Below are 13,816 nucleotides of genomic sequence, written 5' to 3'. Positions count from 1 at the left end.
AGGCATTTAACCCCTCGGGTCTTGGTTGCCCACCCTGCATAATATATGTAAGGTGAAGATCCCGGGTCCAAATTCAGCAGCCCTGCATTCAAACCCAACATACTTACAACGGGCTTTTTTTTCAAAAACATCAGCACTCCTCATAGTTGTGTTGAGTTATTAATATCATAGTTCATTGTCTGTTCACTGGACCAATTCTCGTAGGGGTTTAGTTGATCAAAAACTACTGGAGTAGTTATCAGAAGCTGTAACCTTGTAAAAGTGTTGACCCCAAAGTGTCTGCATGGTCTCTCAGTACAGTCGTCTATTGTCTGCTTTTAATTTAAAAACAACTAATTCGAAGAGAGTATCCATACCCAATTATTCTTCTTACTGCTTCCCAGTAAGCTTTGGTGGATGTGCTCAAATTAATTTTTTTTTTCAAGAAGTGAAGCAAGGAGACATTTTTGCTTTGTTTGACAACAAATCTGATATTCTTCCTTGCAGTTATATAAAGATTTAAATTTTCAGGATTAGAATGTTGAAGGAATTTTCACAAAGATTTTTTTCTCTTTCTGACTCCACTTTCCCATCAGTGGTCCACCACAGTACAGTATGGTTAAGTGGATTCGGTTTAGTGTGGGGGATTGCAAAATAAGCTCCCTCTAGACTTTTGTTGTTCTTTTTCTAAAATATCGATATTGTCCTCTTCTAAATTTAAATCACATTGTGACATGAACTGTTTGATTCATTGACTACCTAAGAGACATATGTTTAAACTGGTTGACATATGATATACAGTCAAAAAATAAAGTTCTATAACAAGGCATTTTAGATATTCGTCATATATTCTTTCATTATTGTGGTGAAAGAGTTGCATAATATGATTCATTAATTGGAATTTGACTCACAAGTAAAATAAGATAGCTAGTCATGCCAAAAAAACATCAAATAAGGCGTAGATCGTCCTCATCCTCGTCAATCTCGGATTCACCTGAAAGACCAAAGAAAGCACCCAAGCCAGCGGCTTCAGCTTCAGGATTCAATAGTAAAAAATTTGAATGGATTTTACTTACAAACAAATGCAAGTAATAATGTTAACATTCTAATTTTAGCTATTCTCCGTGAGTTGCTACCAGCTCCACTCGCAGATAAGATAATTGATAATTTACCTTCAACTTTTGGAGTAATATCAAAAAAATTGGGTACACACGTTTTTTTTTTATTATCTATAATTATATATGATATGGTTGGAGCATTGTTGTATAGTTTAATTGAGGGTGGTCAAGAAGCTGAACAAGTAAATGACATATTGTCGCATCGAAAGATTACGATGGATAAAATATTCGAGGTGGTTTTCTTAAGTGTAAATTAGTTAAAACAAATAAACTTAAAATTTTATAGTTGGTTAAAACTGGATCACCAAGTCTAAGTAAACAATCAGAAGAATTGATAAAGGCCTATGAGAAAGTCATAGTGGAAAATTATGACAAAAATAGCAAACTGTTAATAAGAGGTGAAGATGAACTCAACTGGAGTTTCTGGGGTGCAGCTTTTTTTTGTGGCACTGTTTTCACCCTTATTGGTAATTCAACAAACTAGAAACAAGGCATTTTCTAAATTTTATATTAAAAAATACAAAATTACAGGTTCTGCTCATATAAAACCATTAACAGTACCGGGAAGGGCATTGACTATTTTCTATGCATTAATTGGTATTCCATTATTCCTTACTCTGCTTGCGGATTTTGGCAAATTGCTGACTAGATTGATTAAAATAGTTTGGATTTATGTGCAGAACATTTACAATACAGGATCATTCAAGCCACCAAAAGTATATTATTTTTTAACCAATTCTAATATTTTTCTTAAAAATAAATCAGAATTATTTAATTGCTTTAATGAGAAATACATGTTTGTACAAAAGCCCAAATTAATTCAGATTATAATCATTTACGTAGGGAATCACTGGTAAGGCTGATGATGATGATGATGATGATGAAGATGATGAAGATGATGAGTTACAGTTTGACAACATAGACAGAATAATGCATATTCAACGAACCCCAGAAGATTTTAGCTTGCCGATTTCATTAGCACTTTCAGTGTTTATTATGTATATTTTTTTTGGGGCAATATTGTATTATTTGTGGGAAGAATGGACTTTTATGGAGTCATTTTACTTTGTGTTTATATCAATGGCAACAATTGGCTTTGGTGATTTCATCCCTTCGGTAAAAAATATTTTCATGTTAATATGTCATTGTGAAAACTGATTTTACACCATCATCGTAATTGTTTAGACATACTTTCATATGAATTCTTTGATTGTATATTTGACCATTGGCCTGGCAATAACATCCATGTGTATCAATGTCGTCCAAGTAAGTAGGCTTGCTACTATTTCTTTCGATTAAGTTTTGCTATTTATCATAATATAATTTTTAGGAAAAAATCGCAGAAACATTTTCACATGCAAGTGCTAAACTTGGAGAGACAGTTGGTATAGAGTTTGCAGACGAGCCAGAAAAGGATGAAAATGAAGTCTACGAGGCCAGTGATTTATTCAGAGCAGCAGCAGCAGCATCAGCTGGCAGAGGAGGAATGACATTGCCTGCAAGAGGCAGAATGTCAATAGCTGGAAGAGGTGGAATGCCAATGCCTGGAAGAGGCAGAATGTCAATAGCTGGAAGACCAACCAGAGGTTTTCCACCAGAACCTGGCAGTTCATCTGCACCTCCACAAAACTTTAATCGATATTGATTCAATAATTTTAATGTAAATATTTATAAAAATTATTGTTATATATATTATATATGAAATATAAATTATTACAAGGTGTAAATTTTCTCTGTTTCTTTGGTGTAAATACTATTAGGAAACTATGAAGGCTAAGATCTTAGTTACAGGGTATATTTACAATTTTTAATAATAATAATAATTATATGCCATTAATTAAGTAAAAATTTCTTCCAATAAATCAAAAATTGAACTCTTGGAAACTTGTACCAGTTCCCAGCAGTAAAACCGGTTGTGACGAGCGAAGTTTATTAGCTGCAGGCTTGGCTCATTTAAAAATTTGACAAGGCTTTCTTCCGAGAGCACAGCACTACCCAAATAAGAAGCACGCATCTTGGACGAAATGGTACATTTAGCCAAAAAGTGCACGATGGTTTCCTTTTGCCTTGTATTGCAAAGAGAGCACATTTCTGAATCACTCTGGCAGCATATTAAGAGAATAGAGTTAAGGAACAGAAGTTCTCAGAGTTTGAAGAGCCAGTGGAGATCCCTCAGTTTTCTCATTCGACAAGCAGAACACATCGAGATTTTGGTCAAGCCTCTTGTACAAAAGAAACCTCTCTGTTGTCAGTGTTCGCTCTAAAAACCTCTTGTTATCGCTATACCTTATAATGGAAAGACTGAGCTGGAATTCTGCCCTACATTCAGAAACGTTATCTCGATAGAATCGGAAAGAAGGATGATATCTATCTGGCAAGGAACTCCAGTGCTCATACCAGAAAATATTAAAATTTTTGTTATAAACTTATGAAATCTATAGGACATCTAAAAGGCCACTAACCCGGCTAAGACCATCCAGCTTGACAGGCGAGGCTGCCATTTAACTACTAATATATAGAACTATATTTTAAATAAACAAGGGTCTTCTGGAAGATGTAGATAAAAACCATTTACATTGAAATAATGTGGAAAGTCACATCTCACAAACCTCTGGAGCAAAGCTTTGAAGGCCCCCCCCCACTCTCCCACAAAAAAGGAACAAACTATTTTTTTTTAAAGATATATATTATACAAAATAAAAAAGATATGCAGTGTATAAATAAAATAAAGTAGCAACTTTGGGTCGGTGTTTTTGACAAAAAAAAAAAAACAAAAAAAAAAACAAGAGTGTTGGGTTCTAATGCATGGCCACAGTATTCAAACCTGAAACCTTTACCTTAAAGTGATGAATGCTGTGTCAACACCTAAGCAGTTGCGGCCACCAATGCCCATGTACAAATTAAATTAATATTTTTTGTGAAGGTATAGAAAATTTGTTGAAATAATTAAAATCAATATATGAAAACTTCAATTAATTTTTTAAAATTTTTTCAAAAATAATTTTTTTCTTTTAAAAATTGATATTGATTGAAAATTAAAAACATTCAAACTGTTTCTTTGAGCGAATCGCAGGACAGCATTGTAGGCATGGTGGTAATAGAAATCAGTGTTTATCATATGTAATGAAATATTAATACTTAACTATATCTAGTCATATAATATTTATTTTCAGATTGAGGTTAAGTATTTGCTTTATATAAAACTAAGAGTGAAAAGTATGAATACAATGTTTTATACTAAAAATAGAAAAGACTTTAAAAAGCCTTTAATTGATCTGAAAATCGTGGGTTCGAATCCCGATCATGACATTTTCATCTTAATCAAGACCTCACATTGATAGTTTAATTGGTTAAAATAGTCTTTAAAAAGTTGAATTAATTTTTTTGTGCAACTTGAAAAGAAGTTAAAGTGCTTATATTAGTAGAACCCTATGCAATGATCATATATCAAAAGATTCACATAAGGAAAAATATGTATTCTGATAGCTTGTTATCAAGTAAATTTTTTAGATTATTGAATTTAAAGTAGTTTCATAATTTTATATGGGAGCTGTAATATATGAGCTTCAAAATTTATATTATCAAAAATGATACAGAGATTTTTACATGTTTTAATAAATTTTATAGAGGTACAACCATATCACATTTTTTATATAGTTATTCTATATAACATTTGTAATGAAACATTATATGATCCACTAGGTTTAATTTATAACTTGTATGATTTATAATGAAAACTTTATTAACAATTATTCAGAAATCGTGAGATGCGATCTGGTGTGATGTAGGTTTCAGAAAAACATTTTTTTTATCGTGCCGTTTCGATCTTTATTGAGATCATCTTCAGGGCTCAATAAAGATCGAAACGTTGGCACGATAAAGAAAATGTTTTTCTGAAACCTACATCACACCAGACCGCATCTCACGATTTCTGAATAATTATCGATTAACGGTCACTAATCACCATGTATTAACAATGTTTTATTAATATTAATTGACAAGTAATCTGACACAAACCAGTTTTTCTTTCTTTTTAGTTATGGTCTTGTTTAAACTAAAATGCATGTGAGATTGGACATTATTCACAAATTGCAATAAATGAATTTAAATGAAAATATCCCTACCAAAAAAATAAAAAAATATAAGATTGAAAAATGAACTATAGGACATCTCATTTTATCAATGTTTAACTTAAAAAAACAAACTTATATGGATAATTTTATATTATTACTCAAGATTCAACCTCAAAGTTATATTTATTGTTGTAATTTTTTTTAAATTGTAAAATTAATTTTATAGTTGTTAAGAGAATTTGGTCACTTGAATAAGAAATTTTTTTAAAGTTCATATTTTAAAAATATTTTAACTATAAGAAAGTTAACATCATATGGCAAAAAACATATTTTTGTAACAATAATTGTTCAATCATATAGGGCAACTTGGCATTAAATTGCTCTGAATTCTAGCGTGTGTTGAAGAGGGATGATCTTATATCTAGAATGCCTCAAAATGAAATGGCAAATGATGATGTGGAGATTATTACGCAGAAATCTAGAGGTTTTTTTAACATATAAACTGATTTAATTTATACAAAGTGATATAATTTTATTCCTTTCTGGATTCTTGGTCTGAAAAACTGAAGCTATTTAACTACTCTAATTTAATTAGTATTATTAATTCAGTGTAATAAAATGTTACGAAGTTTAAGCTTTGATTTTCAGGCCTTTACCGTAAACACATGTCCGTTAACGATAAAATGTCACATTTGGCACAAGGAAAGGCTGGATCCCTTTCAAAAAAATGGTTTACACATATATTCCTACTAGCTGCCATCATAGTCTACACAATAATTGGAGCAGTACTGTATGCTATTGTTGAAGGAGGTCCAGAAGCTGCTCAATTAGATGAGCTTTTGATGAAAAGAAATGATGTCATAGATAAAATACAAGAGGTGATCATTCTAATGTAAATGATTACTATAAAATAATGATTATTTGAAGTTCATGAGATTCGGTCTGGTATGATGTAGGTTTAGAAAAACATTTTCTTTATGGTGCTAACATTTCGATCTTTATTGAGATCATCTTCAGGGCCTGGGGTTTATAAACATTGTTTAAATTATACAAATACACGTAGAATGTGAAAAATCGAATTTATACAATGCTAGAAATGCTCAAGTGAGAATAAATACTTTGATTGAGTCTAAAATTTCTAGCATTGTATATATTCAATTTTTCACATACTACATGCATTTGTATATTGTAAACAATGTTTATCTTGTCAATATTTATCTCACGATCTCCAAATAATCATTAATTAACGGTCACTAAACACCATACACACTATAAAATAATGTAGAAGAGCATTTCAGCTGGTGACATCTGGCACGCCTCAAGTTGCTGATAAAGCTGTAATTTTGTTACAAAGCTATGAAGAAAAGTTGGTAGAACTATTTGAAAAGAACAGCAAGCTTTTGGTCGGAGGTGAAGATCAGCTCAATTGGAATTTTTTAGGGTCTGCATTTTTTTGCAGCACTGTTTACACTACTATAGGTAAAACAGTTTCTCTTTTCTTTTGTCATTAATAACTATCATCCTATTTAAAAAAATCTTATTCTGTCATCTTTAGTCTGGTACTTATATAAATTGTATTTTTATTTGATCATATTTTGAAAAAATATAATTTTTTTTTTGTTAAGCTCACAAAAATTAGATACATTTGCACTTCAAAACTATACTCAATTAAAAACAAAAGACAAATTGATCCACTTTTAAAGAAGTTCATATAAATTTTATTTTTATTGTTACTTTTGTATCTTCACTACAATATATTATTTATTTACTTTTTAATATATATTTTTGTAAATTTTTTATATATATATTTTTTTAAGGGTACGGTCACATAGCACCAATTACAACGGCTGGAAGGGTGTTGACAATTGTTTATGCCTTGATAGGTATCCCACTTTTTCTTACATTACTTGCAGATTATGGGAAAATTCTAACAAAAGGGATTAAATGGGTATGGGTGTACATAAGGCGCTTTTACTACACTGGTTCCTGCCGAAAAAAGCCAGCACTGGTAAATAACAAAAATGTTTTTCTGTTATTCTGAGAATCGTGAGAATAAATGATTGTGAAAAGTAACATATCTGAGCGTAATGTAGTGTGCTGGCCAAGTACCAGCAAGCCGATCTTTGTGAATTTCTACTACAGAAACGATCCTGTAGAAGTATGATCTTATCCCTCCATCTTATCTTTACACAAACCACCCTGTTTTTCTTACCATCATAGCTCTGCTTCCTCTTAAAATGGGCTTTGGAAATTTGAAACATAAATTAAGCTTAGGTCTCTTAGGGCATTGTACAAATTTGAACATTTCATATTAAGCCTTTTCGAAAGGGGAGAATTTCAAAATTTAAATTTTTGTTACAGACTGACTCATTGGTATCAATACTTCACTGATGGACAAAACAAACGCACCACCCTTAAATTTTAATTTACGGTTTATTCACATTTTGCATACCAAAAGTAGGTTTGACTGTAAAAATAAGACATTTAAAAAGAAAATGTATATTACCTAATTCTAAAAAAACTAATCATTGAATAAAGAAGAAAAAAAAGAATCAAAATCAAATAAAATTGGAAAAAAAACTTTTCTGTCCCCTTTAATACTGAGTATATCCACCTCGAGCTTTATCTAAGCAATTTATTGACGATGTTGGACCTAAAACGGACTAAATGATTAATAAACGACTATTTTGTCATTCTAGAAACATTTGTACATAATATCTCGACATAAGAAATCAGTCGTAGGGTCCAAATACGGCGTTCTTAGTAGACTAAACCATCAGAACCGCTTGTCGTTGGTTATTTAACATAACCAAACAGCCGTGATTTTTGTAATAGGTACAGGCGACTCTTGATAATTCGAAATACAAAGGATCACAAAAATACACTGATGGACAACAATAACGCCCCTTAAATTTCAATGTAGTTAGGTTTACTCATATTTTGCATACCAAAAATATGATTGGTTGTAAAAGTAAGGCATTTAAAAATAAATTATCTAATTCTAAAAAAACAAAACAATTATTTAGTGAAGAACAAAACAATACAGAAAATTCATAAATAAAAATGTAAAAACTTTTTTAATATATAGAGCATTTCAACCTCTGGGTAGGTTGAGTTCGCTTTTTTTTCAGGGGCAATCTCATCGAGATTGTAAATGAATACAAATATTTAGGAGTCATATTCCCCCCCCCCCGACACTCATGGACAAAGCACTTCTTTTGGAAAGCGTCAGTGGCTAAATTAGGTCTACATAACACATGGTCAGTCTTCTTACTCAATGAAGCTATTCCTATTAAAGTCAAGTTTAATATTTCTAAGGCGATAAGTCGTGCAATTCTGTGTTATGGCTGTCAAATGTGGGGATACCAGAGGTTTGAAACATTAGAAAAAGTGCAACGTTTTTTTATAAGAAAGTTATTCACATTGCCATCTCGTACACCAAATTATATATTGTATTTAGAGACCAACATGGATTTAATTTTGGTGTATACACTTAAGCTTCACTACTCCTATATTGTGATACTAGATACCCAAAAAGAACATCTTTGGTGGTAATAAAGTATAATATTTCATGGTTTGCACATTGGAAAATATTTGTTTGAAGTACAACTTGCCCTTCCTCATATCCTTGGACAACCTCTGTGTCTGGCATAATTATTTTTCAGTTCTTATCAATCAAATTTAAAAAAAACATAACGAAGAATGCCGGTCACGTGTCCAAGCATCTACGCATTTCTCACTCTACAAGGAGGTACAAATTTTTCCTGCATTGTTCGATCTACATGAAGATAATATTGACGGTCTTTGTCTCAATGAGTTGCGATGGCTATTTAAGCTAAGAAGTGAGGTTTTACACTTAAACTCGGATGTTTGGATTAGAGGGGAATTGGGAATATGTTCTTTGTGTAATTCGCGCTCTATTGAAACTGTATCCCACTTCTTGACGGAGTGCTCATCCCTATGTGAGATTCGGTTTTTGGATCTCAGATGTTTCACTCTCTCCAGAGTTGACCTGTTACAGTTTCTGAGTGGTCAAATTCACAGCCCTTAATTCTTTATGCTAGACATTCACGGAACTACAGATATGAGTTAATTAAGGAGTTTAATTTTTGATTTGTATTGTATAACCTGTTTTTCTATTCTCTCTTTCGCATTTTAACAGTTGTTATTTCTCCTTTTTTTCAATTTATTGCCTAGGCTATAACTTTTATCTTACTTTATTGTGTATTTTTTCGTTTCTGATTGTTTAATCAATGACCTCTGGCAAACGGATCTAAGATCCATGTCCTTAAAAGCTTTGAAATCACAATTGACATTTTTCCTTTCTTAAGTTCAATGAAAGCATTATTATTATTATTATTATTATTTCCACCTCTAGCAGGAATCACATCCGTTAAATGCCTTTACATTCTCTTTTAACGAGAGTTGATGCTCAAGCTGAAAGAACATGTTTCTTCAATAAAATATAGATCTATGAAGATGCTAGGTTTCATCATCCGGAACACCTATGAATTTAAAAATCCTCTATGTTTTGTCCATCTTTATAAAGCTTATGTACAACCCATACTAGAATACACTACACCTGTTTGGAACACATACTATCTAAATTAACAAAAAATTCTTCAATCTGTACAAAACAAATTTAAAAAAAACTTTCTTATAAACTCAATCTTCCTCTGAACTCTGCCTACCCTGGAATCCACTCTGAATTTAAACTTTTCAAACTGGCACTCAGAAGGGATTACTTTGATATTGTTTTTGTATTTAAATTATTAAACAATCTCATTGATAGTCCTTCTCTCCTCTCTCAGATACAGCTACACGTACCTTCGCACTCTCCACAAACTATTTTATATTGAATTCCAAAGCTCTAACTACATGCTCTCTTCTCCTTTACACCGAACGATGATCAAGAGTAACAACATCTGCTTCTTCAATAGTTCTGTGCAATCTGTGAAAAACCCTATCCTACAATCCTACTCTAGTTGAGTAAATTTTCTTATCAGTTTATATTTCATACTGTTAAAAGTTTATTATAATTTATTTCATTTACTGGTTCACCTAAATCTTACACTCTAGTCTTATCATATCTACAAAGAGCATTATTTTCATTAACTACGTGCCTAAATAATGTAGTTTCAATTGTCTTTCAGCTTTATTTTGTTTCCTTTGCCTTAATTTGGTTAATAATTATGTCTTTCATTTTTGCTGTTGTTCAGTTTTTACTCTTTAATTGTATTTTTATATTTACCATTTACAATATTACCATATATATATGTCCTTATTCTTTTTGTAAATATTATTTGTATTTTTTGCATATATTACTTTTATTTTTTGTTATTGTAAAATTTTGTTGTTGTGGATTTTGATCCGTAAATAAATAAATAAAATAAAATTCCTTGGAAAAGATTTCTGGTAAATTCATGAGGAATTCTTTCCCATTCTTCGTTTCCAACTCTTCTAGGAAATTAGTACTTGGGTTTTGCCATCATACTTTAGCAATCAATGTCAACCTCATTCAGGTAGTTATCTACATTATGTGCTCTATAGTACCTGGCATTATCTTGCATTAGTAAGACTCTCTCACATAAGTGGGGGGAGGGAGCACTACATGTTCTTCAATTATGTCTTGTAAGTACCTCTGTGAATTAGAGATCTTCCTCGAGCTCGTGGTGTTGGTTGTTTTGAAAAAAAAAAAAAAAACACATTTGTAAATATGTCAGGTTCAAATTTAGGACCAAGGGAGATTTTTACCTTACAGTGATGAGTGCTATTTCAACATCTTAACCATTATGGTCACTGACAATATTATTTTCCTTAATTTTTTCTACTGAGAGAGAGGTATTTTTTTGTTTTGCTTGTTGAGATGTTGAGTTACTTCTTTGTTTTGCACCTAGTGAATTCATCCGATGTGGGGTTATTTTTTTCTCCTCTCATTTGTTCAGTACTGCCTTTAGCATGCATTGGTGTGGGCCAATTTCTGGTTCTGGTGACCCTGAAACCAAGGTCAGGTTCCTTGGGCTACTCATCATTTTGCTAGTTTGTAAGTCTGTTCGTTTCTTACAAAAACTTTCTGGCGCTAATGTCACAGTTACCTGATTTTTTTCCCAAGAGCTATCTTACAAATTCTTAAACTAGATTTGATTTGAAGGTTGATGAGTTTCATTGCTTATTGACTGCCTTTTAATCCTTCTTTAAGGATTTCTTGTCAGCTCTACTGGATAGAAAATTGATAGTGTGGAGCCTAAAGGCTTTGCTAAGTCAAAATTGGTTCTTTGGCTTCTGCCTCCACTACCATTAATTTCTGGGTTTTTATTCTTTCATACATCTCTTGTTGTAATTTTTATTGTTTGCTATTGTATGTTATAAGCTTCACAGCTAGTCCTGAAGAGGGACCAGGTTTGTGGCCCAAAATGCATTATGACTGAAATTGCATTGCAAAAACAATTATATTATGTGTTATATATTAATTATTATTTGGAGATCGTGAGATGTGGTCTGGTGTGACTTAGGTTTTAGAAAAACATTTTCTTTATTGTGCCAATGTTTCGATCTTTATTGAGATCATCTTCAGGGCTTGGGATTTATAAACTTTGTTTAAATTATACAAATACATATAGGATGTGAAAAAGTCTTGAGTCTAAACATGATAGCATTGTATTAATTCATTTTTTCACATCCAATATGTATTTGTATAATTTAAACAATGTTTATAAATCCCAGGCCCTGAAGATGATCTCAATAAAGATTGAAACGTTGGCACACTAAAGAAAATGTTTTTCTAAAACCTACGTCACACCAGATCGCATCTCACGATCTCCAAATAATCATTACCTAATGGTTACTAAACACCACACATTATATATTAATTTTAATTATATTAATTTTTTATATGTATTATTATTTATTATATATATTAATTTTTTTAAATTATATTGTATATTGTGTGTGGTGTATAGTGACCGTTAGTTAATGATTATTCTGAGATCGTGAGATACGGTCTTGTGTGACATAGGTTTTAGAAAAACATTTTCTTTATTGTGCCAACGTTTCGATCTTTATTGATATCATCTTCAAGGCTCAAAGTGCTTGTTTTCTGCGTAATTGTGTCATTCTTGTGTGCCGTGTTGAGAGTCCTAGTGAGATATTCTCTCTCAACATGACACACAAGAATGACACAATTATGCAGAAAACAAACACTTTGAGCCCTGAAGATGATCTCAATAAAGATCGAAGTACACTTCACTAAAGCTCTCCGTGGCCATTTCTTTTGTCGTCGATAATCCAATCCGATTACACGACATTTGAAAAATGGCAAAAAGGAGGGAAAACTCGTAAGGTGGGGTTGAGATAGGAAGTTGGTGTCTGAGTGGATCGAAGTCACAATAGCTCAAGTGGTAGAGCAGTGGCGTATCTAGCCGAAGATTGTGGGTTCGAATCCCGCTTGTGCCATTAACTTTTTTTCATCTCAACGAAAAACCTTAATTAATTGTAATGTACTAATTGGTCAAGTGGACCACGAAATTAGTGCATTTAAAGATCGAAACGTTGGCACGATAAAGAAAATGTTTTTCTAAAACCTACGTCACATTAGACCTCATCTCATGATCTCAGAATAATCATTATATATTATAGTGTGTTTAGTTAAAACAATTAACTAGCATTCTTGATTGAAAATATTGTTACCGCCAAATTAAGAAAATATTAAAAAATATAATTGGAATTAATTTAATAATAATAAAATAGTATTCATTTACCCCTCTACTTAAGAGTTTGACTAAGTTTTAACATTATCCAGTCTTTTTCCTTTTATATCTTTCTTTATTAATCAAGGCCAATTATAGTTAATTGTAAATGAAAGTAATTTTAGGCATTGTTGGATGAAGATGAGTATGCAGAGAATCCAGATGAACTAAGTGATGAGTTCAATTTACCAGTTACCGTTGCACTGTCGCTCTTTGTTTTGTACATGCTTATAGGGGCGACATTGTTTTACATGTGGGAAGAGTGGACCTTTTTTGAATCATTTTACTTTGTTTTTGTTTCAATGGCAACAATTGGTTTTGGAGACTTTGTACCTGAGGTAGGCTTGTTTTTAAAAGCTAAGTAAGTGACTCTGTATGAAATCATTTGTGAATTTGTTGTTTTGTAGAATCAAGTTTATACAATGGCACTTGTAATTTATTTGATCTTTGGATTAGCTCTTACTTCCATGTGTATCAACGTTGTTCAAGTATGCCAGTGGTTAATTTTCTTATCCATAAAGTTTTATTAATTTCGTTTGTTTATTAAAGGAAAAAATATCAGATACTTTTACTCAAGCAACTGCAAAGCTTGGAGAGACTGTAGGCATTGAAATAGTAGAAGATGAGGATGATGATGATGATGATGACGACGAGTCAAAAGCAAAGGCAGGAAAGTCAGGCTCGAGTTCTAATAAAGGAGTGAGGTTTAGAGGTAATCCTCCACCAGGAAAAGGCCCTCAAGGAAAAGGTGGCCAGTAATTAACTGTAAATATTGAATTTAAAAAATCTAATTTTAAATATATATTAAAATGTTGAAAACCTAAAAAATAAGTATATTTACTAAATTATTACTGAAAATATTGACTCTACACTTGTAAATGTTTTTAATTTTTATAATTCA

The 13,816-nt window shown here is 31.8% G+C and overlaps 2 protein-coding genes across 3 annotated transcripts; both read left to right on the top strand.

Moving 5' to 3' along the window:
• LOC106662077 (TWiK family of potassium channels protein 18-like) lies at window positions 1–2,803 on the top strand. 2 transcript variants are annotated; one of them, XM_014385884.2, is made up of 8 exons: window positions 1–1,027; window positions 1,095–1,184; window positions 1,249–1,330; window positions 1,384–1,564; window positions 1,629–1,813; window positions 1,941–2,213; window positions 2,283–2,363; window positions 2,428–2,803. In XM_014385884.2, exons 3-8 carry the CDS (start codon window positions 1,313–1,315, stop codon window positions 2,740–2,742), a joined length of 1,053 nt encoding a protein of 350 aa, XP_014241370.1. In that variant the 5' UTR covers window positions 1–1,027; window positions 1,095–1,184; window positions 1,249–1,312; the 3' UTR covers window positions 2,743–2,803. The 2 variants fall into 2 exon arrangements, with proteins under 2 accessions (XP_014241370.1, XP_014241369.1); XM_014385883.2 differs by having other exon boundaries at window positions 1,095–1,330.
• Window positions 2,804–5,497: 2,694 nt separating this feature from the next.
• Window positions 5,498–13,724, top strand: LOC106662079 (potassium channel subfamily K member 18-like). Its single transcript, XM_014385885.2, has 7 exons — window positions 5,498–5,654; window positions 5,819–6,048; window positions 6,469–6,649; window positions 6,988–7,178; window positions 13,041–13,253; window positions 13,323–13,403; window positions 13,465–13,724. Exons 1-7 carry the CDS (start codon window positions 5,597–5,599, stop codon window positions 13,672–13,674), a joined length of 1,164 nt encoding a protein of 387 aa, XP_014241371.1. The 5' UTR covers window positions 5,498–5,596; the 3' UTR covers window positions 13,675–13,724.
• Window positions 13,725–13,816: the final 92 nt, after the last annotated feature.

Source organism: Cimex lectularius, unplaced genomic scaffold (genome assembly GCF_000648675.2).
Source record: "Cimex lectularius strain Harlan isolate CLEC.00 unplaced genomic scaffold, Clec_2.1 scaffold3, whole genome shotgun sequence".
Lineage (NCBI taxonomy): Eukaryota > Metazoa > Arthropoda > Insecta > Hemiptera > Cimicidae > Cimex > Cimex lectularius.
Note: the sequence above shows the minus strand (reverse complement) of the source record. Positions and strands in the feature narration are given on the sequence as shown.